This window comes from Lissotriton vulgaris, chromosome 9 (assembly GCF_964263255.1).
Source record: "Lissotriton vulgaris chromosome 9, aLisVul1.2, whole genome shotgun sequence".
NCBI lineage: Eukaryota > Metazoa > Chordata > Amphibia > Caudata > Salamandridae > Lissotriton > Lissotriton vulgaris.
In genome coordinates, this window is record NC_141697.1 from 416,525,518 (window position 1) to 416,551,002 (window position 25,485).

At 46.1% G+C, this 25,485-nt stretch overlaps 1 protein-coding gene across 2 annotated transcripts in view; it reads right to left on the reverse strand.

Annotated features, from left to right (window-relative positions):
- The window catches only part of ZNF839 (zinc finger protein 839), a 282,082-nt gene extending 260,568 nt beyond the window's left edge, over positions 1–21,514 (reverse strand). Inside the window, exon 1 of one of the 2 annotated variants that reach the window (XM_086937833.1) lies at positions 20,826–21,514. In XM_086937833.1, the coding sequence (XP_086793959.1) occupies positions 20,826–21,350 (525 nt within the window). In that variant the 5' untranslated portion in view covers positions 21,351–21,514. The remainder of the gene's footprint in view (positions 1–20,825) is intronic. The other variant, XM_086937832.1, reaches the window with a different exon arrangement.
- Positions 21,515–25,485: the final 3,971 nt, after the last annotated feature.

A 25,485-nucleotide genomic window follows, 5' to 3' on the forward strand; every position in this document is an offset into this window, starting at 1 on the left:
TGTTGTGTTTTATTATGCTATGCTTTGCTATGTTATGTTTTGTTATGCTATGGTTTGTTGTGTTTGGTATGCTATGCTTTGCTATGCTATTATATGTTTTGCTATGTTTTGTTGTGTTAAGCTATGTTTTGTTGTGTTTTGCTAGGTTTTGTTATGCTGTGCTTTGTTATGCTGTGTTGTGTTATGTTTTGTTATGCTATGCTATGTTTTGTTATGCTATGCTACGTTTTGTTTTGCTATCCTATGCTTTGTTTTATTATGATATGTTATGTTAGGTTTTGTTATCCTATGCTTTGTTTGGTTATGCTACGCTGTTTTGTTGTGTTTTGTTATGCTATGTTTCGTTCTGCTATGTTTTGTTGTGTTTTGTTATGCTATGCTTTGTTGTGTTTTGCTATGCTATGTTTTGTTTTGCTATGTTTTGTTTTGCTATCCTATGCTTTGTTTTGATATCCTATGCTCTGTTTGTTATGCTATGTTTTGCTATCCTATCCTTTTTTATTGTTATGCTATGCTGTGTATTGTTAATCTATGCTTTGTTTTGTTATGCAATGCTGGTGAGGGTGTGTGAGGGTGAGTGAGGGTGAATGAGGGTGAGTGAGGGTGAATGGGTGAGGGTGAGTGAGAGTGAGGGTGTATGAGGGTGTATGAGGGTTGTGAGGGTGTATGAGGGGTGTGAGGGTGAGTGAGGGTGTGTGTGGGTGTGTGAGGGTGTGTGAGGGTGAGGGCGTGTGAGGGGGTGTGAGGATGAGAGGGGGTGTGAGGATGAGAGGGGGTGTGAGGATGAGAGGGGGTGTGAGGATGAGAGGGGGTGTGAGGATGAGAGGGGGTGTGAGGATGAGAGGGGGTGTGAGGGTGAGGGGGTGAAGGGTGTGAGGGTGTGTGAGGGGGTGTTAGGGTGAGGGGGTGTTAGGGTAAGGGGGTGTTAGGGTGAGGGGGTGTGAGGGTGAGGGGGTGTGAGGGTGTGAGGGTGAGAGGGTGTGAGGGGGTGAGGGTGAGGGGGTGAGAGGGTGAGAGGGTGAGAGGGTGAGGGGGTGAGGGGGTGAGAGGGTGAGGGGGTGAGAGGGTGAGGGGGTGTGAAGGTGAGGGTGAGGGGGGGTGAGGGTGAGGGGGTGTGAGGGTGATGGGGTGTGAGTGTGTGTGTGAGAGGGAGGGGGTGTGAGGAGAAGGGAGGATGAGGGTGTGTAAGGGTGAGGGGGTGAGGGTATGACAGTGAGGTGGTGTGAGGGTGAAGGGGGGTTGAGTGTGACGATGTACCGTTATCTAGGAGCAAGGAAAAAAGGAAACAAAAGGTCAGATTGATTGCACATTGAAAGACCGCGTCAATAACTTTTATATAGCGCTCTGCCCTACACATTGATCACCTTGAAGCAATATAAATAACTGGTGTTACTATTACTCAATCGAATATTTCATTTGGACGGATGGGTTATCTGACCAAATTAAGATGCAAACTTAAGACGTGTAGGCTGCAGCAGATGTCAGCAGCGAGCGTTTAACCCACCAAGGTATCTTGCACTTTCTACCTAAGGCAACACCTGGGTTTGTGGTGTGTGCTATACACTCAATATTTTGAGTTGAAATAACAGCAAAAATGTAACGGGTTAGCCGAACACTGCAGAAATACATTACGCTGGTTTCATTTGAAAACCTACCCAAATAGTGTAAACTGTTGTGAACATAAAATGCAATAGGTAACCAACACAAAAATTCACACGGCAACGACGCGTCTCAATGAGGCTCCAGAGCCCAAAAGGCCGAGATTCGATTTAATGTTTTAACTAGTCCGACCTAGAGCAGTAAATGAATTCACTATTGAGTGTACGTTCAAGAATTCGGGTAATTTAATATTAAACGAAGACATGGAACATAAGACATAGAACAACAAACACACAGCCATTGTTATAACAAAGCCTTTTCGCAGGATAATAAAACATAACCTAAACTAGGCGTCCATGGTAAGCTGCTAGGAAGCGGTTAAACTGCTCTTACCTGCACTTCCAGGAGCAGGCACGCAACGTAGGGGGTGCTGATGAACAGTGGAAGTGACAAAGGAGCTTTACCCGTGGCACATCCCATTAGCATTGTGAAGGCTGACAAAGGGAAAGACAATCGCTCTAAAAGTGACCCCAAAAATGAGTTTCGGTGAGCAGTGCAATTAAACGTATTACTAATTGTGCAGCTCTTTAGCAAGAGGGGGCTCCAGTTCGCAGCTTTATGGATGGGCTTATACAAACATGGGGGGGGGGGGGGGGTTACTTTTCGGCTCAGGCGTTGGGCAATCACACTTGTGGGCGAACTTTTCAGGAAATAAAATGCCCCAGGGAGTAGATTTATGGTTCACAGGGGGCCCTGCGAGGTTCATGAACAGAACAGCTTAAAGGGTGGCGTGTAAAATTACCAAATGGCTGGCTGAACGTTCTCCAACGCCACAAAGTCATAATAACTTCCTCATACAGCTCGAATTTCAATGGAACAAACATAACTGGTGCTATGTCGTGACGGAAGATTAATGGACGACCTTTAATTAAAAGACTATCTTTTTTTACCCAAGACTCAGCACACACGCAGAATAAACTGCATGCATGGCAATTAAGGCTAAAAAGAAACCTATGCTGAGGAAATTGCTCTAAGGTGTATTAGACATTTTTTGCATTTATAAGGTGATTATTTGACTTTAGAGAGGGGTTGGTTACACATATTTTCGGATTCAAATCACAATTCTCAAAATAACTTCGACTGAATAATCTCTTGAATAACCCGGCAATGTGCAGAACAGAGTCCTTCCTTCTTTCATTTGTATATACATGTTTTCCTTGGATTTGAAACTCAGTGACATGCTCGATGGAATCCTGCACTCAGTGTTTAATTAGAAAAGGAAAAAAAAGTAACAGAGACCGGTGCCACTGCTGCATGCACCACCCCCAGACCATGCCTGTCCTGCGCATGTCATACCAGCATCACCCCTGACCACAACACGCCTACAAGTGCGAACCGTGTGTAAGACGGTCTAAAGTGCAAGTTTTGACAACTGAATGCTGGTGCAGAGCACCGGAAACCACGGGCTCAAATTAAGCACTGCTTAGACTCAATGTCGCTGAGGAAGACACAATGCCGATTGTGTGCTGCATCAAATGAACATAGCCGGAAACGGATCAAGAAATCTACTCCAGGAACGAGTACATGTGATATCCGAGGGGATCTGGGTGCCCTTGTGAGATTTATCTTTACAGCGGTCCGTGGCCCAAGAATAGTTGTACACAAATCCAATACCCTGGAGAACAGCAGAGGAGGACCAACTAAGATAGCTTTTGCACAGCTTCCTGTGCCGAAGACCTAGGCTCAAAACACACAGGCAAATTATTGAGAAGGGAACACAACAGCCGTAAACATTTAAAGCTGTAGATGCCAGCTGGGTTGCAGCGATAGTGTCTATATACTCAACAAGTTAAATAAGGAGACAGGCCGTGAAACTGAAAGCACGGCCGGCCGGCCATGAAAGCCTTTGATCCGGCATGAAACCGAAAGCACGGCCGGCCGGCCGTGAAAGCCTTTGATCCGGCAGGCGGCGATGAGGGTGTGAAGCAGCAGGGGCTGCAGGAGGGAGGCTGGGCTGCCTTTGATGTGTAATGCAAGGCAGGCGGCTGGTGGCATGTGCACGCGCTTTTAATGTCAATGCGCTTGCGCATTGAGCTTGAATTTCACGGGCACTGCAAGGAATCGCCATCGACTTGCAAGTTGGTTAAAGTCTGTTTAAGCCCCCATATTCTCGCAAGCTCAATGCGCATTGACGGGCGAGACCTAAAAATTAAAATAAATCTTTTGTAATACAAAACTTTTGGTTCACGCAGCACAAACTGGCTGAGTGTGTCCTAACTTATTACAAAACAAACCGGACTAGCCACTTTGTTCTGTTTTGCACAGTGGGAGTTGGCAGGTATGTCATTCTCCTCATTTGTGGTTTATACTCCTTGAATAGATAAGCCAGTTGACGAGATTTGCTCCTGGAGATCGACATTTTTGCCTCTCGCCTGAAAAACCAGCTCCAGCATTACTTTGGCAGGCACCTCGACACTCCTGACAAGGGGCACCTGTCATTTGCTAGGATATTGTGCGTCATTTTGCATGAAGCAGGACCAGTGGTCTTTGGCTTTTCTAACGTCTTTTTCGTTCCAGTCATACTATGAATTTGTGGTGGAAACTGTGCATATTATGTCTGCACTTCTTTGTATGTCAGCTCCTCCAACTGGTCTAGATTTCAAGAGTTTATGGTGCTTCAACAGACTTTGAGGAGATTCTTTAGCACCTATAAGAGTCATGGGCTCCAGAGACTACAAGACATTTGCCTAGAAGCCCTTGTTTCATTGGTGAATGTCTAGGAATCTGACTCCCGTTCAGGCACCTGCTGTGCACGTCGCAAACTTCTTGTCTATTCTTTTTGGGAAAAGCAAGTGTTACAGAACAGTTAAAAGTCAGCATTTTCTGCTGGTCATGATCTAGTCAAAAGGGGTCCATCCACAGAAGCACCCCCGCCGCGGTATTTGGTACTCTCTATGTACACAGGGCTCCTGTTGGCATGGCGCTCAAACAGAGATTTAGATTTGATGCAACTGTTGAATAAACTGGCAACGTTCTTATGCTTGCATTCTTGCACAAGCATTTCAAACATGTGCTTGGACTTTATGACTAAATCAAGCATTCCAAGGGTGTTTGCTTCACATTGGATATAAGGGATAATACTTTGTCTCCTCTTATTTAATCATATTTCCGTGGTCACTCTTGACGGTGTCACCAGGTAAGCAGCATGCACACTTTTTGCCAGGCAGGCCGCAGTAGGTCAGTAGGTCAGCTTTGTTCAGCCCCCGCTTTCAACAGCCGGCACGGCAGATCACCTGCAAGGTCAGCAATACCTTGCCCTTGCCCCTGCCCCTAACCCCCCCCCCCCAAAAAAAAAGCCGGTGATTCACTGAGGAGATAGGATTGGCTCAACTTTATATTCTCATGATGCAATGCTCATTGCTATTGGTGCCTAAAAAACTGCACTCTAATGGAAACTGGACAACCATTGTGAGGAATGAAGATACAGCTTAAAGAATGTTGCAATGCATGGACAGATATCTAAAGCACCCATGAGAATTTTAGACTTTATACTGAGAAAGGCAATCTTATGAGCCAGAATATATGTATACGCAAATATGCTTTGTAAGGAACTTTAATGGAACTAATATAAGCACCAAAAAACTAAACTATTTATTTTAGGATTAAAAGTAATGTCTGTAATAGTGATGGGTGTCTTTTCTAGACCTAATAATGCCAATAATAGAATAAAAAAAAAATTGAAATTGGGAATGAGAAATTGTGGAATAGGCGAGGAAAAAATACTTGCAATGTGTACCCTCGAAGGGCAGAGATGTGAAACTAGGCTCTGCTGTTACAGTCACTAAATGAGAAAATTATAATCCTAAACCCGTATTTGCGGTTTGTCATCTACGTTTTGAAGCAAAATATATTCTTCGGATGCCACAAAGTTCTAAATTTGGTCTTGAATGCTTAAATTCCACAGGACAGATTACTTGCTTCACCTATGCCATGCCAAAGTTGAATGACTTCCACTTGTTTGCACTAGAAAATGAAAGCTCAGCGGCCACCAAGATCATCTGCGGCGTTCCTCAAGGCTCCTCGCTCAGCCCCACCCTCTTCAACGTCTACATGAGCTCCCTCGCAGCCATCGCACCCAACACAACCTGAACATCATCTCCTACGCTGACGACACCCAGCTGATCCTCTCCCTCACCAACGACCCCGCCACCGCCAGAGCCAGCCTCCATGAAGGAAAGAAAGACGTCGCGGATTGGATGAAGCTCAGCCATCTGAAACTGAACTCAGACAAGACGGAAGTCCTCATCCTCGGATCATCGCCCTCCACCTGGGACGACTCCTGGTGGCCCCCTGCACTCGGCACCACCCCCAAGCCCATGAACCATGCTCGCAACCTGGGCTTCATCCTGGACTCCTCCCTCACGATGACCAAGCAAGTCAACGCCGTCTCATCATCCTGTTTCAACACCCTGCGCATGCTCTGAAAGATCTTACGGTGGATCCCCACCGAAACCAGAAAGACTGTCACCTAGGCCCTCGTCACCAGCCGACTGGACTACGGGAACGCCCTCTATGCTGGAACCACAGCCAAAATACAGAAAAGATTGCAGCGCAGACAGAACGCCTCTGCACGACTCATCCTGGACATCCCCCGTCATGGCCACATCTCTGCCCACCTGAGAGACCTGCACTGGCTCCCCGTCAGCAAGAGGATCACGTTCAGGCTCCTCACCCATGCACACAAGGCTCTCCACAACATGGGCCCCAAATACCTCAACAACCGCCTCACGTTCTACACACCCACCCGCCCGCCAGCTCCGATCCGCCAGCCTCGCCCTCGCCACCGTCCCTCGGATTCGCAGAACCACCACCGGAGGAAGATCCTTCTTCTAACTGGCGGCCAAGACATGGAACACCCTCCTCTCCCACCTGCGGCTGACCCGGGACCATCTCTCCTTCAGGAAGCAACTCAAGACCTGGCTCTTAAGCAGTAGCAGCACCACCACCCCCCGCCCCCCCTCCCAGTGCCTTGAGACCCTAGCGGGTGAGTAGCGCGCTTTATAAATGCAATGATTGATTGATTGAAGGTCCTGTAGGCTCCATTGCAGCTTTAAAGCCACAGAATGTGTTAGAAACACAAGGAGAAAATAAGTCATACAAATTTTTACGTGCATTATTAATGCTTTATTTGCAAACCCCCCCCCCACCCACACACACACACACAAATAAAATAAATTAACGAAATTGACTTAGAACACATGTATGTGTGGCTATTTCAAATCCCTCGAGCTAACAAATTAGTGTTGAATCTGAGACGCACTCACGCGTGATATAATGATTTGGCTAAACTATAGATAAAATAAACTGAACAACAAATTAATATCAAAGTGGTTTCATGGTATATGCAGAATAAGTGGCAAATGTACAATTTAAAAATGTGCTCCTTGGGGCTCTGGAGGTGTGCAACTCTTTCCTGTGCTGCCATGTAATCAAGATAATTTAAAATCAGAGCAACACCATAGCATACTCATTAACGTTTTCTCGAGGTGCTGCATAGCTTTTTATATGAATTAAAAAGTCTTTATTCGGTTTGAAACAAACCATAAAAGGCACAGATTAGGACACAGTCAATTAAAAAAACACGGCAATTTCATCATAATAAAAACAACCACTATCATACATCGAAAGAAAGCTTTGTGCCATATTAGGGTAAAGTGACATTGTGCATAAAATACAAACACCACGGTTCCATATCCTCTAATAATGTCGTTAAAAACAAAATACATAAACAGTATATCTTATTTCCCAACAATTCTTCAGTCGACTACAGAAATCATGACTCTGTAAATAGTTAAGCACACCTTAGCAGTCTGGAGCAACTGCAGGTACCCCAGTGCCTCTCTACCAGGGGCGTAACACAGGGCCCCGCATCCCACGCATTGCGGGGGGGCCCCCATGCTCCAGTGGCCCCTCAATCAGGGGAGCATGCACGCCTCTATATGAATTGATGGTGCAGGGCCTCCTCATTAACTAAATGGTGCCAGGGCCAGAGTATTTCATCAGAACAGGAAATGGATTCCTGCCGCGGCGCGGATGACGTCACATCCTGCTGCCAGTTGTGGGAGGCTGGTTAGAGGCATTTGCGGAATCGGGGCAAATCATGGGAGTCGCAGCAGAGCTGCCTGCTTACACCGTCCCGCCGCATGCTGCTCAGTTATCAGAAGAGGGGCTGCAATTAAAATCAAGCACCCACACCCCTACACGCCAAGGCAAATTAATTTGCCGAGAGATCGTCCTCCCCACAGAGGCAAGCCAGGCCGGTAAGCTTTTTTTTCAAGCGCCAACATGGGCTGCAGCTTGTGCGCACTGTAAAACATGGGCATCTGCATTGTCCATAAAAAGTTACTAACAGAGTATTACTTATGAAAAGAGTGATCAGCGGTCCACTGCTGGCCTCAGGTTTGTTCCCCTGCTCACTGCTGAATATATCGTGTTAAGTGGCGTGCTTTCATGAATTGAGTTCGGGACCCTGAACATTTAGAGACACTTTATTTCAGCAATACTGAAAGGTCTGGGGGACGGGATTCCCTGTATTTATTGGCAGCCAGGTGCTTTTCGAACAGATTAAAGGCACTGAGGCTGCTGGCTGGCGTCGCATGTATGGAAATACAGGTGCATAGTAATTTCAAGTAACTGTATGCTCAGGGTTAATTATAAAGCGCTCCGATGCCCCATAGGGTCTTGTTCGCGCTATAGAGAATGGCAAAGTAAAATTAACTTCTACTTTGAGAATGAACCTCAGAATGCTAAACTTAAGCACCATGAGGCCTGCTTCACTAGCTAGCCAGACTAGACCTGCTTGAGCAGCAAAAGCCTTAAACTAGAGCTAACAGTCAGAGCCAGTGGCCTTGTGCACACAGAGTCTGGGCCATGGGGCTGGATGACAAATATGAGACGTGCTGCACAGAGTTTGAGCCCTGGGCAAACTGCATGCAGTCTGAAGCTTGCTGCACACAGACATCCACCTGCATGTAGCCAGAGTCTGAGAGATGCGGCCTCAGGCATGCTCTCTAAGGTCTGCTGCACCAAGTTATACCGTACCGTACACACAGACGCAAGACTCCACCTGCACCACATCATAGCATACAGTTCACTGTGCACACAGATGCAAGCCTACTGCATGCACAGAGCAACATGCACGGCTACACTGTGCACACAAACGCAAGCCTCTTGCACCCATACACCATAGCACACAGTTTACTGTGCACACAGATGCAAGCCTCCTGCATGCACAGAGCACGTGCACAGCTACACTGCACACAGACGCAAGCCTCCTGCACCAATACAGCATAGCGCACAGCTACAGTGTGCACACAGATGCTAGCCTACTGCATCCATACAGCATAGTGCACAGCTACACTGGGCACACAGTTGCAAGCCTCCTGCATGCACATAGGATTGTGCACAGCTACACTGTGCACACAGATGCAATCTACCTGCATGCAAACAGCATCACACAGCTGCTCACTCTGTGGTGCCCACTGCTACATACAGAATGAACTTGCAGTCTATTATACATAGAAAGTAAGACCTGCAGCCAAAAGGGGTAGCGCAATCATTGCTGGACAGTTTGAGATCTTCTGCACACGGGGCCGAGACCTGATGTGTGCAGTGGTTCGACTTATAAAGAGATCGAGGGCACACCAAACTCAGCAGTCACTAGTCTGTCTGCAAAGTTGTGCCAATCATTTAATTTACTTTTATAGGAGCGCATGGGTTCTGATATTTGTTTCCCTTGCCTTCATTGCTTGATTTTGCTCGAGGGAAAGTGTCACTCAGAGTTGTTGAATGTCACTCATAATTACACTGTAATTATGAAAATGTCACACATGGCAATCTGAAACCTTGGCAGCTATACAGATGTCTCCGCATCTGAGCATCTTCAGGGTGGGGCTGGTGAACAATGCCATACAGTCATGCGCATTGCGCAGCAGCACAATTAAAGGTGCGCGTGACGAGTGAAGTGAGGCATCCCAGGACCCAGCCAGACTACTGAGAAAGACTGTCACCGTGCGGCGCCCCTGGCCATAACTTAATTATTACTAGCCCCTGCCTGGCTAGCCTTGCCTTTGCCCTCTTCTGCTGCCCACTCGCACCTGCCACTGAGGCTGCAGGCCAGGCCTCAGGTGAGTCTGTCCGAGCCGAGGCAGGAGTGGTCCGTGGTGGCGAGGAGTCTCAGTGGGTGGGTGAGGTGGTAATGAAGCCATCCGCAGCTTCTTCCTCCCGAGCCCCTGGACGCATATTCTTTCTACCCCTTTAAATCTCCATCTCCTTAAACCCTTCATCACTGTAGCCCAACTCGCTTTAAAATGCATTTCAACCCCCTTAAGTCCTCCATTCCCTCGGTAGTGTCTGCAGCCAGCCTAACCCCCACCTCATACAATGATGGCCTTAGATCAGGGTGTAGCACACTCTCGCCACATGCGTAGGAACTAGATACTTTGGTGGTGAATGAGGAGAATGTGGTAAAAGTCCAGAGCAAGGGTGTGTGCAGTGCAAGTCTTCCCTTGTACAGTACCTCCGTACAACAAAACTAGGACTTGGAGTTTTAGCCATCCAGGAACTTAAGAACCCTGCCCCTACACCTGTGTCTCCCCCCTTCCCCCCCACTATGGATTCCAAAGCAAAGTGCTAAATACTCATGTATTAAGGGAGGTGCAGGGTGCTCCTACAGGGACAAACACATTGGGGCGATCACCCAGAGCTTCGGATATGGTTGGGGGTCACACATTCAGTCACATAGAGACACAAATGCTCCCACAAAACCCTAAAAGGTCTTCTAAACACACTGCCTTCAGATTAGTTGGATCAGCCCATAACCTGACCTCCCCTGGTGGTTTTCTCATCGGGTATCTAGGCCACTCCGTATGTGAGTCCCTGTGGGGTCCTTACCATTAGGGTGGCTACCAGCGAGGAGAACGGGGAATCCTCACATTGCCGGCAAGTGCATGCATGTGTATCATGATGAAGGAAGCTCTGCCTTCTTAAGATGGCGGATCTAGGGAATGTCTACCTGTTATGCCTACTTCTAGGATACCAGTGCTGGTATGCCTGGGGCTTATTGCAACCGCCCCGGAGAAGGGCACAGCGTTGACCCAGTGCTTTGCCCACTACCAGGTTTGGAGAAGTGCTTAGTTTGCAGAAAAATAAGTGCCAGGGCTGTCTTCAGGAGGACACAGCACCTTGCACCACATATTGCCCCTGCCAGCGCTGCCAATGATAGTGACAGCACAAGTACTAACATTCACATTCTTACAAGTGTGACAGTTCGGACTGTTTCAGGCCTCAAAACTATAAGAATTTCTTGGGTGGCAGGAAATATTCGATTTTAATGTATATTGAGTTAATAATTAACTGTTGTTGGGGTCATCTCTAAATTAGCCAGACAGCGCCACCATGTGGCAGACTGTCACAGGGCCCGGTGCTGACAATAAAGTGCTGGTGCCGAGCACTGGAAACCACTGGCTCAAATTAAGCACTGGGTTGGAGGCTCTAATGGTGACCTACATGTCACACCCATATTAAGTGTGCATCTCGGGGTTCTTGGAGTGGTCTGGCCTGCCCATGTCTGGAATGGAGTAGGGCTCCAAACCGCCTCAAGAGATCTGTTACTGGCCTAGAGTCCTCCTGTCCAATTCTTGAAGTCTTCATGTCCTTCCCTATCCTGGGGTGACCTTCCTCACAAGGCCTGCAGTCCTAGGTGTGCAGATCACTCCCTCCTGCTTAGCCTTCCTGCCTCTCACTGCTCTCCCAGGAAATACCACCCAGGCAGTGTTCAGAGGCACGCATCAATGTGCCTGGCCGTCCACTCTCTCAGCCTGGGCACAGTTATCCCACCTCCATTAGGCCGTTGTTAAAGAAATTCTACGCGCACAGTAATTGAAATCTTAAAGGGGTTATTAACAAAAAAAAATGTAACGGTCTATGAACCACAGATTCATTCAGCCAGAGAATTTGCTCGCAATGTGTGTGTGTTGGAGCAAGTTCTGCAGCAGTTTAGAGAAAGGACACACAGGTCTGAAATAAAGGCATTAATGCAAAGGAGCACACACGTGTATGAAGACACAGATCATGAGAAAGTAAGAACATTATCTTTAGAATGATACGAGTATGTAAGCATTTCCGCTGAGCAAAGTAATCAACACTTTTTCGTCTCGGGAGCCGAGATGTCAGGAGGAGGCTTGAAACACAAGAGATGGGCATTTCCTTCAGACATGTTAGTTTGAGCTGAAAAATGGCTGAAAGGAGATACAGGTATGCTAATCAATATCATACACCACCTCTCTCCTGTTTACCAGCCCAGCAGCATCGTCTTTGTTGTAGCACATTCTGGTGACAAAGTTATAGATGGAGCTACACAACTATAGGGGCAGCATTTACATGTTATGGTACGTTAAGCCCACGGCCCAAATCCCATGTCTGTGCTTAGTTAGATGTAAGCAAAATGCTCTATTTGATGTGTTGTGTTGGAAGTTTGTGTGTGTTCCATGCTATTGAAAAGTGTTCTTCGGGGCCACATTGCAGCCAGCTGCATAGTATACCTGCGCTATATGTGGTGTATGCACGGTCTGTCCAGAGCGTTCTGTTCAATGCTTGAGTGTGTTTTAAACTGCTTACAATGCTCTTGGGAGCTGAGTGTCATCCATCTATATGGTATTTTTGAGCTATGCGCTATATAAGCTCTACCTAGTGAGCGCTATTGCATGTCTGCGTGTGATGTACATTATTGAAAAGTGTTGTTGGGTGCTACAGTGCACCACAACAGTCAGCTGTATGCTCTATCTGAGGTGCACAGTCAACATACCTTTGTAAACTGGTTACTGAGGCTTCATTTTTTTCTTGTTCCAGTACCCCTTGGGTCCCCACTCTGCCTATTCCTTGCATTTGAAATTTACATTTACTACTGTAGTGTGAGAAAGCATTTCATGAAAAGGAATATAAAGTAGGGTTGCCAAAAGAAAAATGCCAGCTATGTGTTTAAAAAGCCTGGAAAGACCTCGTCTTGGCACTAAATAGGGTTATAAATAAAAAAGTATGTATTCATTTGTAATGTGACTTTTCTGTCTTTGTTCCCTTTAATTATCAGTCATGGATCTCATCATACAGGTAGCCCTAGAACACAATTGAAGTGCTTTCTATTTATATTTGCTGTTCGCAGTATGCACAGATTAGTGCTCAAAATACGGCTTTAGGTGACTGCTTATTTTTGTCGGTGGGGCACAGTGGTAGGCGGTGGGCCGGGCCGCTGGGGGGGCCCCCTCATTGTGCTTTGCAGGGGGGCCCCCTCAGGTTTCGTTACGCCACTGCTCTCTACATTTCCAATTCTTTAAGTTTCTCAACAATGGAATCAGTATACGTTACAACTCACACAAAAAACAATACGTTTGAGTTGAGACTGAGGCATTAGAGTTACATGGGCACGGGGACACATCTGCAGGATAAGACACCAAAAGATGAGCCATAATAGGACTAGGTAACACCTTTGTTTGGTTAGTGACCTAAGCAGGCATGGCTCAATAGATGTAGTAGTGGACAAAGGGTAGTACAATTCAACCAGCCGCTTCTTCAGATCAGCTTTCCATCTTTTTTCTACTATCAGCTTTAGTAGTTCACCTTTCACTATGGCATTTTGCGACCAACTTGCGCTTAGCACTGAATCAAACAGGTGCAACCTATTAATTACTCACAAATCTTCTCGGATACGTGTGAACCATCTAATTTTGTGGTCCTTGCCATTTTAAGGCCGTCAGTAATCACAGTTTGTGTCAAGGAGGCCTCTGGTCTGGACCAGATCGATAGCCATAACAGAGTAGGCGCCATCCGCAAGAGATCCCCAGATATTGGACCTAGTTCTTGGTGTGCAATTATGGATGGAACATTATTTGGTCATTTCAATAGTCTGCGCTAAAAACTATTTTCATTGGTCTATATTTGGGAATGATCAGTATAACCCCTGCGCCATAGGAGACAAAAGGTACAGGTATGGTTTTATACATTTTCATGGCAGCATCCAAAGGCATGGTCCCTAATTTTGCAGAAAATTTAAACACAGAAGCTGTTGCTTCCTCAAATTGGCTTATTCTCACAGCCTAAGATGCTTCCAAGTGATTTTACAGTTGAGCTGGACCTGCAGGTAGGTAAAAGCAGACACACACTTGAGTGAAGTGCCATTAATATGGGAAGGAGTCAACCTTCTTCATGGGCAGATGCACACAATAGCGAAAGGCTTTGCTATATTTGTAAGGAGGCCCAAGTCTGACATAAAGGACACAAAAGTGTCTAGCAATTTTGAAGGCCCGACCCACCTGGCCATTAGAGCAAAGTCGTAAGCGTACATAAGGCCAGGTAACAGGAGTTTCCTACCTTGGGTGGGTCCGCTGCCGCAGCTATAAATTGGTCATAAAGATAATTAGTATAAAAGCTAAGGCGCTGCATAGCAGAATAGTCTGCCAAGCTTATGGCCAGCCAGTAGTTATTAATATGTTTACAGGGACGGTATCTTACACGAGTATTGTTTACAGTTAACTTTCAATTAAAGCTGGAGCACTCCAGATTCCATCTCTACACAAGGTCTCAGCATCAGTAACAGCTCAATCTAATAAACGCAACTACTTTGCAGGGCTTAAAAGCATGAACAAGATTTGTTCATGTTCAGCAAGAGAAGCAAATACATTGGTAAAAGGGAATGGATTAGTTACATTTTTAGGTCGAGCCTGGGTAGCGCATGTGCTGCTCTGCGAGCCATGCTGTATTGGAATATGTACTTGAAGCCCCGCCCATATTAGTCACTGACTTATGTCATTGTCCTTCGTAAATGCTGTCTTCTGATTCGTTATTTGGCTTGTTATTCCCTCCTTTGTACCGCCTTGTCTTCATTTGTAACCTCCCCTGAGGACTGACCCTTTAGCTTCGGTTGTTACACAGTATGTGTTATTGAGTCTGTGAGCACTAATTTCTTTAATGAGTTTCTTACTGCAGGAGGGTCAAGCATTTGGAATGCAATAGGTCTCGTATTTGCAAGAGTTTAAGCTCTAGGCATTGTAATTACAATTCCTTTAATTTATGTTTTAAAACCCAAAACATAAATAAAAGCAATTGTCATTTACAATGCCAATAGCTCAAACTTGTGTAAATGTGAGACCTATTGCATTGCAGATGCTTGTTTCTGAATTGAACAGGTTGTATAAATGAAAGACTACTTTTTAGATGGGAAGAGTGGAACTAACTTGCTGGAGGAAGAGGGTAATAGACATGAAACTATCATTTGGTGAGATATATATATATATATATATATATATACACACATATACATACATATACACACACACACACACACAACACTGGGTTTTGGTTATGATGGAAATAAGTAGGTGTGACAGTAGTTTTGTGGGTAGGATGCTGGGAGAGTGTTTTATTCATTAGGCGCTGTGGTGCACCGAACAGCTATTGAAGCATCACGGGGAGCTGAAGGGCCAACATGATCCTTGCAGCACAGCGGTATTTAAGGGTAACCTGTCAGTTAAAAGACCACAGGGTTAAAGCTAGAAAAGGTTTTGGTAAAGAAAAATGTTAACGCATCTACCTACTTGTGCACCAAAAGAGAGCAGATACTTTTCGAAGACGGTTAACTTACAACTGTACAGCACTTAATATTTACTTAAGTGGAGAATTTAGACTTCACTACGAGTGAAGCACAGTTAACTTTCAAAAGCGAGAGGCAGTTCAAGTTCACTGCGAGTTCTATTTTGAAGAGGGGTAGTATTTTTAGAAAGACAGCAGTTCTCTAAAATAAAATAACTGACATCTTTTGTAGCAATGAAGTGTCGTGTACGTTTGACTCAAGAGAGTATCCAGAAATGTAAAACACCCGAGTATGAGCCATACATGTAATGCGGTACAAAAGGGAGTAGTGATGGACGGAGCATCTGAACCAATCAAACACTCACACCCAGTCAACAGATCTGGGTTTAATCCATCACTGTTTTTTAGCCCACTCTGCCACCCCAGTTCAGACATGGCCATATGCACATCAGTCTGACCCTGTGCCTCATGGGAACAGTCCAGCCCATCTTGGATAGGGTTGAGTATAAAAATAAACGGCCATTGCTTCGCGCAGCGGACGCGTACAGCCGGCGCGCCATAGTCGCGCCGGAGTCAAGCCAGAGTCCTGCCCGTCTGCGCTCGTCAGCGCTAGGGCAGGGCTCCCTGGACATCCCCCACTATGCTATCTAGTGATTTCCTCACTGGTCTCCGTCCCAAGGTAAACTCTTGTGGTCATGGTGCTCTTGACCCTCTCTGTGGGCCTGTCCAATGCCCTACGTGCTCTTTCGCACTTCCACTGCCCCTAACCATTGCGGACTTACAGCCTAAACAGTCATCCCTAAGTGTGAATCCCCCTACTGTTACCGGCCAACAGACAACACTTAAAATACTACATCTTAATGTTAGATCCTTGGTCTGCCACCACTTAGATGTCTTTACTATACTCACAGACGAACAGCCTGACATTTTCTTTTTAACAGAAACATGGCTTCACGACGATGCCACAGCAGCTATTAACCTTGCGCTTCCTGATGACTATGTCATGTATACTTTGAACCGCAACTCACGAGGTGGCGGAATTGCGGCTGTAACTAGATCATGTTACCTATGCTCATGGAACACCATTCCCATAGCTGGTTGTGAAAGTGCCCATTTTGCAATTTCCATAAATCCCCAACTTACCATCTCTGGATTACTTATCTACAGACCCCCTGGCCCGGACGCCGCCTTCCGGCTCGCCCTCCCCGAGACGGTCTCCTCGCTGGCCCTTAGATCAGCTAATTTCAGCATCATAGGTGATCTCAACCTTCACCTAGGTGATCTCAACCTTCACCTAGATACTCCACTCTCCACTACCGCTAGTAGTTTCCTTGCAGATCTTGAGGCCCTACAGCTGTATCAGCTTATTAATCGTCAGACTCATGTGGGCGAGCACATCCTCGATCCCTTTCTGACAAATCTTCACAATGTTACCACTCTCCCACCCAGACCTATGGCCTGGACAGATCACCACCTAATAGAAGTTCAGCTAATATGCAATATCTCTCATTTTAAAAACTCCACTCCACTGATCTTTAAGCGACCTTGGAGAAAACGGAGATTGGCTGACTTCCATCAGCTTCTGTCATTGCACCCTCTTGACCCTCCTAAAGATGCCTCGCTGGGATATGACCACTTCTGTGAGTGGCTGACCTCAGCCCTGGACTCCCTAATCCCCGCTAGATGGAGCAAAGTTCGACCTGGTCCTTCTAGCCCGTGGTACGATGACTCCCTTGGGCTTCTTAAGACTGCCTGCAAACGAGCAGAAAGAACCTGGCGTAAGTCTTATGATCTCAACCTTAAGCAGACTTACTTGACTAGTATTAAAGCATAACATCGAGCCATATGTAAAACCCGAGCCACGTTCTACTCCGAGGAGTTTAAGAATAGCCCTAATCAGACAAAACTCATCTTTAAGGTCTGCAAAGATCTCATCAGCAAGAAAACGGCGGCAATAGAAAAACGCTCCTTGAATCATTGCGAAACGCTAGCGGCCTTCTTTGTAGAAAAGGTCGAGGCGATCTACCGATCATTCCCCCCACAAACTGCACCTATAATCAATTCAGGAAGCAATCCCACGATCACTAGGTCTCTCTCGCTTTTTTTTTTTTTTTTTAAATCTGTTTATTAGCATAGTTTTGAGAGCAGTAACAGCATACAACTTCATACAGACAAGCTCAGTGTAAATTCCGTTGGTACATGTATGCGGTTGCTCAAAGCATATATAGAAACATAGTGAATTCGATTTTTTATTTTGTCGATGAACTAGAACAAACTAACAAACCCCGTTCACATCCGGTTCCACCCTCCACCCCTACGAAATCCCACCCGTCACTCTCTAAGTAGGCACATAAATGAAATATCGACATGTGGGTCACACTCAATGTATTGATACAAAGTGTAAGGCTAACACACAGGTAAGGTGGGGTAGTGTGAGCGATGGGTCGGGGCTACCCGTACCCCATCGCAGTGCACCATAGGCAGTGGTGGTCGTGCATGGGAGGGTGAGTCGGGGCACAGTAACACCCCAAGCGGCTATTCACTAGCATCCTCTTCTTCTCCGTCATTGCCAGCCTCAAAGACCCCCAAAGGTCTCTCTCGCTTATACCTAAGCCATCTCAGGAAGAGTTTAAAGCCCTTACTATAAAAGTTAAATCAGGCTCAGCTGCTGACCCCTTAAGACCCACACAATTTAATGAATCTGCCGAGATTTGTTTGCCTCCTGTGCTTGATCTAATTGGGCTATCCTTTGAGTCCGGAACTGTTCCCAGCAAATGGAAACAAGCTACGGTTATCCCTATTTTAAAAAAGCCCACTTTGGACCCTTCAGAGCCTGAACACTACCGACCCATCTCCCTCCTCCCATGGGTATCCAAACTTGCGGAGGCACATGCTAACAAAATCCTGTCTAACCATCTTCAAAACTCAGGCATTCTAGATCCATCCCAGAATGGTTTCCGTGCAGGCCATAGCACGGAAACTGCTTTGTTAGCCATGGTGGAGCATTTGCGGAAGCTGATAGACGCAGGACAGACGGCGGCACTGATCCTGTTGGATCTCAGTGCCGCTTTCGACACTGTCTCAAACCCCATCCTTCTACAACGGCTACAAGAGGCCGGGGTGGAGAATACCGCACTAGAATGGTTCCGTTCCTTTTTATCTGGACGCACCTTTAAAGTCTCAACCCCCCCTTTTGAATCTGCCTCACGCAATATCTCCCAAGGAGTCCCGCAGGGTTCGGCACTCAGCCCAACTCTTTTTTAATTTATACGTGCAGCCGCTAGCCACCATTGCAAAAAACTGTGGTTTAACCATGGTGTCGTACGCCGACGACACCCAGCTAGCGGTTGCACTAAATGGGGACCCTACGGTTGAAGCCCCTAAAACAGAGGTCCTAGTTCTGGGTAAACAGGCTCATCTTTGGGGAGACCACTGGTGGCCACCGGAGCTAGGCCAAGCCCCCACTCCTGTGACAGAGGCTAAGAACCTCGGGGTCTGGATTGATTCCAACCTCACTTTCATCCCCCATACCAAAAGAGTTGCTGGTACCTGTTTTGGGGTTTTGCAGAGCCTCAGACCCATTTTTAAATTTTTCGATGCCCCAACTAGACAACTCATTGTCCAAGGTACATTACTCTCTAGGTTGGATTACGCCAGTTCGCTTCTTTTGGCCGTTAACCAAGCTGAATTAACACGCCTTCAGCGTGTACAAAATGCAGCCGCCAGAATGCTAGTAGGCCTGCCCAAATTCTGTTCCGTCAGTCGGACCATCCACGATCTTCACTGGTTGCCTGTCAGACAGAGGATTAAGTTCAAAGCTCTGTGCCTGACCTTTAAGATTCTAAAGGCCTCTTCACCTCCTATTCTTGCACAGGCAATTACCTACTACACCCCTGCTAGAGTTCTACGCTCAACGCCACGATCTTCACTGGTTGCCTGTCAGACAGAGGATTAAGTTCAAAGCTCTGTGCCTGACCTTTAAGATTCTAAAGGCCTCTTCACCTCCTATTCTTGCACAGGCAATTACCTACTACACCCCTGCTAGAGTTCTACGCTCAACGGGTCAATTTCTGGCCTGTGTTCCTCGCTTCAGAAGGGCCAGAGTGGGCGGCCGCTCCTTTGGCGTTCTGGCAGCGAGTCTCTGGAACACACTACCTGTTGACATCCGTGCCATATCTGACATACTGTCCTTCCGAAGAGCTATTAAAACTTTTCTGTTTCCACTTGGTCCCGATTAATTCCCTCATCTGGTTGTGTTATTTTGTCCATTATAGCGCCGGGACGCCACTTTGCTGTGGCAGCTGAGCGCTCTATAAATTTTATAACATAACATAACATAACTGCCAAGCCATGCCTTATGAGCATACCCTGCCAACTTATGGCTAACAAAGCGGTACAAAAGGGGGTGGTGATGGACGGAGCATCTGAACCAATCAAACACTCACACCCAGTCAACAGATCTGGGTTTAATCCATCACCGTTCTTTAGCCTACTCTGCCACCACAGTTCAGACATGGCCATATGCAAATCAGTCTGACCCTGTGCCTCATGGGAACAGTCCAGCCCGAACTGCCAAGCCATGCCTTCCCTGGACCGGAAACAAGCTTCTGAGGACCGGTTTCTGGCATTTCAGCCGTCTTCAGCCAGGCTTGCTTGAATCGAGTGGCAAAGTGAACAAGGGACATGTAATGCCAACACACTAGGGAACTCCAACCCTTACTTTAAGAGCATTCACAAATGCATCAAAATTGCTCACCATCCATTCTTTCCCTATTGTAAAGTCCACGGTTTGATCCATCCATCAATCAATATATGCAGCCTTTAAATTATAAAGGCATCTTTTCACCCACCCACCCATCGTCGTTTCACCCTTCGGCCCATCCTTTCATCCTAATCAATCCATTGTTTCTCGCATCAGTTCACCCAACCACCCATCCAACTCATTTTCCTCCTGCCAATTCACCTAGCCATCCTTTCTCGCATTTCACACGTCAATCTTTTCTCCAACTCATCCTTTCATCATTCACGCTTCCATCAACTCTCTTCATTTCTAAAATTCATCCTTTTCTACTTTATCCCTACTCCCTTCATGTATCATAAATTATCACCCTTTCTATCTCCAGGTAATATCCCCCCTCTAAATACTTTAGTATAGGTCTCGCATCTATTCTAGTCGTCTCTCTCTTTTATACTACATTTTCTTTGTTCATTCATGTCTAGTGATCTCTACCACTGCAAGGAGCCATCCTTGCATTCCCCCCCTCACGCTCTACCAATGTATTTCCAAAGTGCAGCACTTTACCTGTCAAAAAAGGCCATTAAATGACTAGTCAAACTTTCAGCGTGGATCAGCTAAGCAGACCGAACCCAGCGATAATTGTCGGTGAGCTACGAAATTGGAGAGGTTCAAAAAGCTATAGTTTGATTGCCTTCGTCTGTGAGAGCTGCACTGTGATTTTTCGTAGAGGGCTAGCATTTTACGTTCACTGTTAAAAGTGCAAGTTCACTTCAACAAAATGTTGGATTTTTTTAATTAACTAAAGGGGAAGTTTCCTCAGGAATATAATCGGGGAAGTAACAGTTACCTTCTGCTGGACGAGTCTGGTGACAGCATTCAATTTATTCTGCAAAGCCACGTGTTGGGCCACGGTCTGCAACTGTTGAGCTGCGTTCTGCATGAAAATCATAGGGTCCCGCAGACCTCCGGTGTAATTGTTCTTCGTGGGGGATTCCGAGACTGAAGAGACAATATTGTGGTCTACGCCTCCTTTCAAATCCATTGGCATACCATCCCCCGTTCCCAAATTAAGGGCCACTTCCTCCTCCACCGTCACCTCCTCAACCACCTGCTGCTGGTCGAGCAGCTCCTCCAGCCGTCGCTGCTCATCGTCCGCATGACCGCTGCTCCCCAACAGCGAACAGTCGGGCTGCATGTAGATAACTTCATCTGTCGGGCCACCACCACCTGGTGCTGCCGAGATTTCACCAGGGACGACCTCTTTCCGAGACAAAGTGAATGGCATATCCATCTCCACGTAAGTGGGGCCCCAAACTTGCAGCACCTCCGACTCCTCGCATTCTTCGCCACTATCCTTTTCGGCTTCTGCCATCTTGATCTGATAAAAATATCCGGAAGGGTTCCAGTTACGTTTTGGGAATCGGTCGTTTGTAGACGATGCTGCCAAACCATGAGGTTACAAGTGATGGAAAATGCATTGCGCGATTAATCAGTGCTCAGGCGATGCTCCAACTGCTTCCAGATCCAGATTGTAATAACCCTAGAAGCTGCATTCACAAAAGAAACTACTAGAGCGTCAACGCACCGCCTTTTCGATGCACCGTAATCATGGCCGCCATATTGTAAAAGTGTCCATTTACTCTTGAATTATAGCGTTTTAGTCTTATTGTTTTTTTCTCTCAATAATAATCAACATTGTTTTCATTATGTTATTACGTGGCTTTAAATTCCTGACAACCGACAAAATGAAGAAACATACAATGCAATTTATTGAAAATAGGTATAGTTGGTGACTAATTAGAGAACCACTTTGTTTAATGTTGATCTTTAACGAGGAATTTGAAACACTCAAAGCCAGTTTTCATGAATGGTAGTCTCGTTTATGTGTTGAATATACTTGCGTCACAAGAGCCAAGCTAGTCCTCCTTTTATTTCTACTGTCCTAGTTTAGATTTGCTTTGCTACTTCTAGGATGACCCTCTGTGGTATTCTATCACGGAACATGTTATATGGTATTTGTAAATACGAATTTTTAATTCTAGTAAAGACAGGCAGTTGCGAATTATGCATTCTATTCGCCTCATAATTTCAATAGCAGCTACGGAACAAGCACTGGTAAAGCCAATAGGTCTAGCCTATGAGACCTTTTAGCTTTGTTAATGTTTGTGTTGTTTTAGCCATCATTTCGGCTGAAACAGGCATTGGCAAAGACAAAATGTCTCTGCAACCCAATCTCAGAGATTCTGTGTATATTAAAGAAGGCAGCACTGCTTATTTCACTACCCTTAAGAGTTACAGACAGCCAAACCAATGGCACGGCCTGTTGATAACACTCAAACACACACTGTGTTGGCCTATCAATCAATCAATCAATCAATCAGGGATTTATAGAGCGCACTACTCACCTGTGAGGGTCTCAAGGTGCTGGGGGAGTGTGTGGGGGGGGATTTGGGCAGCTCAGGTCATTCGAAAAGCCAGGTCTTGAGGCTCTTCCTGAATGCTTTCAGTGTGGGGCTTCATCTGATGCTGAGGGGGAGTTCATTCCAGGTCTTGGCCATGATGTAGGAGAAGGGTGTGCCTCCTGTTCTGGTTCTGTGGATGCAGGGAATCTCGGCCAAGGCCTGGTCAGCGGAGCGGAGGTTTCTTTTGGGGGTGTAGAAGGAAATTCTTATGTTGAGGTTTTGGGGTCCGGTGTTGTGGAGGGCTTTAAAGGTGAGTGTGAGCAGCTTGAAGGTCACTCTTTTCGACAGGGAGCCAGTGGAGTGCTCGTATGTGCTGGGTAATGTGGTCTTGTCATGGGATGCTGAGGATGAGCCTGGCTGCGGCGTTCTGGACAGTCTGAAGTTTATGGAGTAGAGATTTGTTGATTTCGGCATAAAGGGCGTTCCCATAGTCCAGCCTGCTGGTGATGAGTGCATGGGTGACGGTCTTCCTAGATTCGGGGGGTGGGTCCATTTGAAGGTCTTGCTCAGTATGCGGAGGGTGTTGAAGCATGTGAAACCTGCAGCGTTGTCCTATGGGTCTGCCACATGAACCATCTTTATCCAATTTAAATCTACCTAAGAAGGAGATTGGCCATGTTATCCGCCCTGCTCGATCAGTTGCACTGTGTGTGACATCAAAGAATAGTAGCAGCAGTAACCAGGGCTGACCCACCAAAAGGTGTAACTTCAAGAACTAGAGTGAAAATGTGTTAGTGGGAGCATGATCAACCAAAGAGCTGAGGAGAAAAATGTATGCATCCAGGGCAGAGGAAATTAAAAGCATCACATTAATTTTTAGGTCTCGTCTATTATATTCCGCAAGGAATAAATAGACAAGATTATTGGGGGCAAACCAAAGGCTAAACCATCGCGGATTTCGTCGAGTGCATGTGCTCATGCACGCGCTTGACATTTGCTCCCGCCTGCCTCCGAGAGCTTCACTTTAAAGGTATCCGCTCCCCTGCCCCCCCGCTTCACACTTTTCACGGCCGCCAGGCCGTGTCTCGCATTCCTCCTCACTCCCTAATTATGTACTCACTGTGCCTGCTTGTTTCTTTGGTTTGCTTTCTCTCTGCCAGACCACTTGTTTTTTTTAGCACCTATAATACTCGCGTGGCATACATGCATCGTGATAAAATGAAAAGCAATATGGAATATATGTGTCTAGATTACATAGAGGAAATGCCCTCAGTCCCTACTGTCCCTTTTCGCCTTAAAATTTACCAGAATAGTTGTGAGAAAAGACATTGACGTCACGTTGGCTATTTATTTCTTCTGCAGTCCAGGGAGACTCACAGCCTCAGAAACTTGGCCGCCCTGCGCATCTGCACACATCTGTCTTTCTCAGAAGAAAGGTGTCACTGTGTGTTGGAAAACGGAGAACACCGCTCAGCCCGAGAGTGATTTGACAATTGGAATCAGATCATTTCATTGGCACGAGCTCGCGAGCCAGACCATGTGTCACCTCCAGCTCGCGAGGCTCCATCACGTCAATTTCACACTTAGCTTCCAAGCATCCGTCAAATAGGATTATAAAGTACTTGGTAAAGCTCGTCCTATCAGATACGGCTTCCAGTCCTCTTATTTCTACCTTGCTTATAGATTTTAGAAACGGTGTTACCATCGAACAGGCTCCGATAATATTGTGCAGACAAGCGAGTGTCCACATATTATGACCTTGATGTAAGAACTCTTAACTGTAAGTTATTTGCCGGGGCTGGAGGGGGCTTGGGAGTAGTAAAAGGGTGGAGGTAAGAGCCACGGATGCACCGCAGAAAGTGACTGCATCGTTTTAACTCAAACTGTCCAGAGAGATTAAGAATTACATAATGACTTCCAAAAACAGGTTGCTTTTGGCTCTGGGAAATCCCACTCTGGATGGGCAGCAAAGAGAAAACGTCTTGCCAATTGTTCTTTGTAATTAGCTCAAGGCTTCCCGGGGCTTTCAGAAAGTGACCTCAAAAGTAAATAGTGAAATGCGTGTTAATGAAAACACAGGCTGGCATTTCATCACTCACAGCGTTCACTTAAATGAAACTTGACCCCGAGCGCAAGTACACATATATATTCCTTGTTCTGAATGCATCTTCCAGGGAGCGTTTTAAGGTTGTCCAACACTGGTCAACGGGTTGCGCGGTAACAAGAAAGTGTTTATGGTTCTGCTATTAATTTCGTCGAAATGGTGCAGCTGGAATTTAGTTCAAACTTTTTTGTGCACATTTCTCATAGTGGTGTATTCCAAATACCGTGAGCTCATGTAGAAAGACTGGTTCGCAGGGCTTGAGATCCCAGAGAAACCCAGGAGACAAACGCAGGTTCACTATCCTAGTGTCCAGATCCTTTTTCGTTTTTAGTCTACCTAGTCGGATTTGTCCGGAAACAGTAACTTTAGAATTACTAGCATCCATAGACTTTGTCCCGCATCCCGCGTACGAGTTCACACTCTGCACCCGAGTTCCCTAGGCCTCCTGCTCCTAACCTTAGGGTTCAGTAAGGTAGTCCTAGCGGTCCTGAAGCCTCTGGATCGTGTTACTTACCTGCTAGTATTTCGCATTCCACTTTTAGAGTATATGGTTTTTCGTGCCCCTCGGGCATTTTTGTTATTTGTGCAACTTGCAGTATTTTCTTAAGAGTTTTGTATTGTGCTTAGCTCCCTGACTCATAAAGAGTTCAGGGTAGACTTGTTATTAATAAATATACTTTATTTTCATCACAACTTGTGTGGTGTCCTTTCACTTGGTGTTCAAGGGGTATATGTGATGGTAAAACAGCTGGCTTAACACGCCCTCTAGAGTTTAGCCTAAAGACTGCTCTTGTCCATGCTACTAGGATAGCTGGTCTATAAGGTTGACTTACAACCAATCATCAATAAGGGTCGTTTGGAATGATACACAGTGATCACTAGAATAGTGAGCACTATATATCAGGCCAATTTCTCACATTGGTGTGCAGCGGTTGGGATTTGAGCTTGCTGTTGTTTTGCCACACATGTATCCTAAGAATATCATTTGAAAGATCACATAA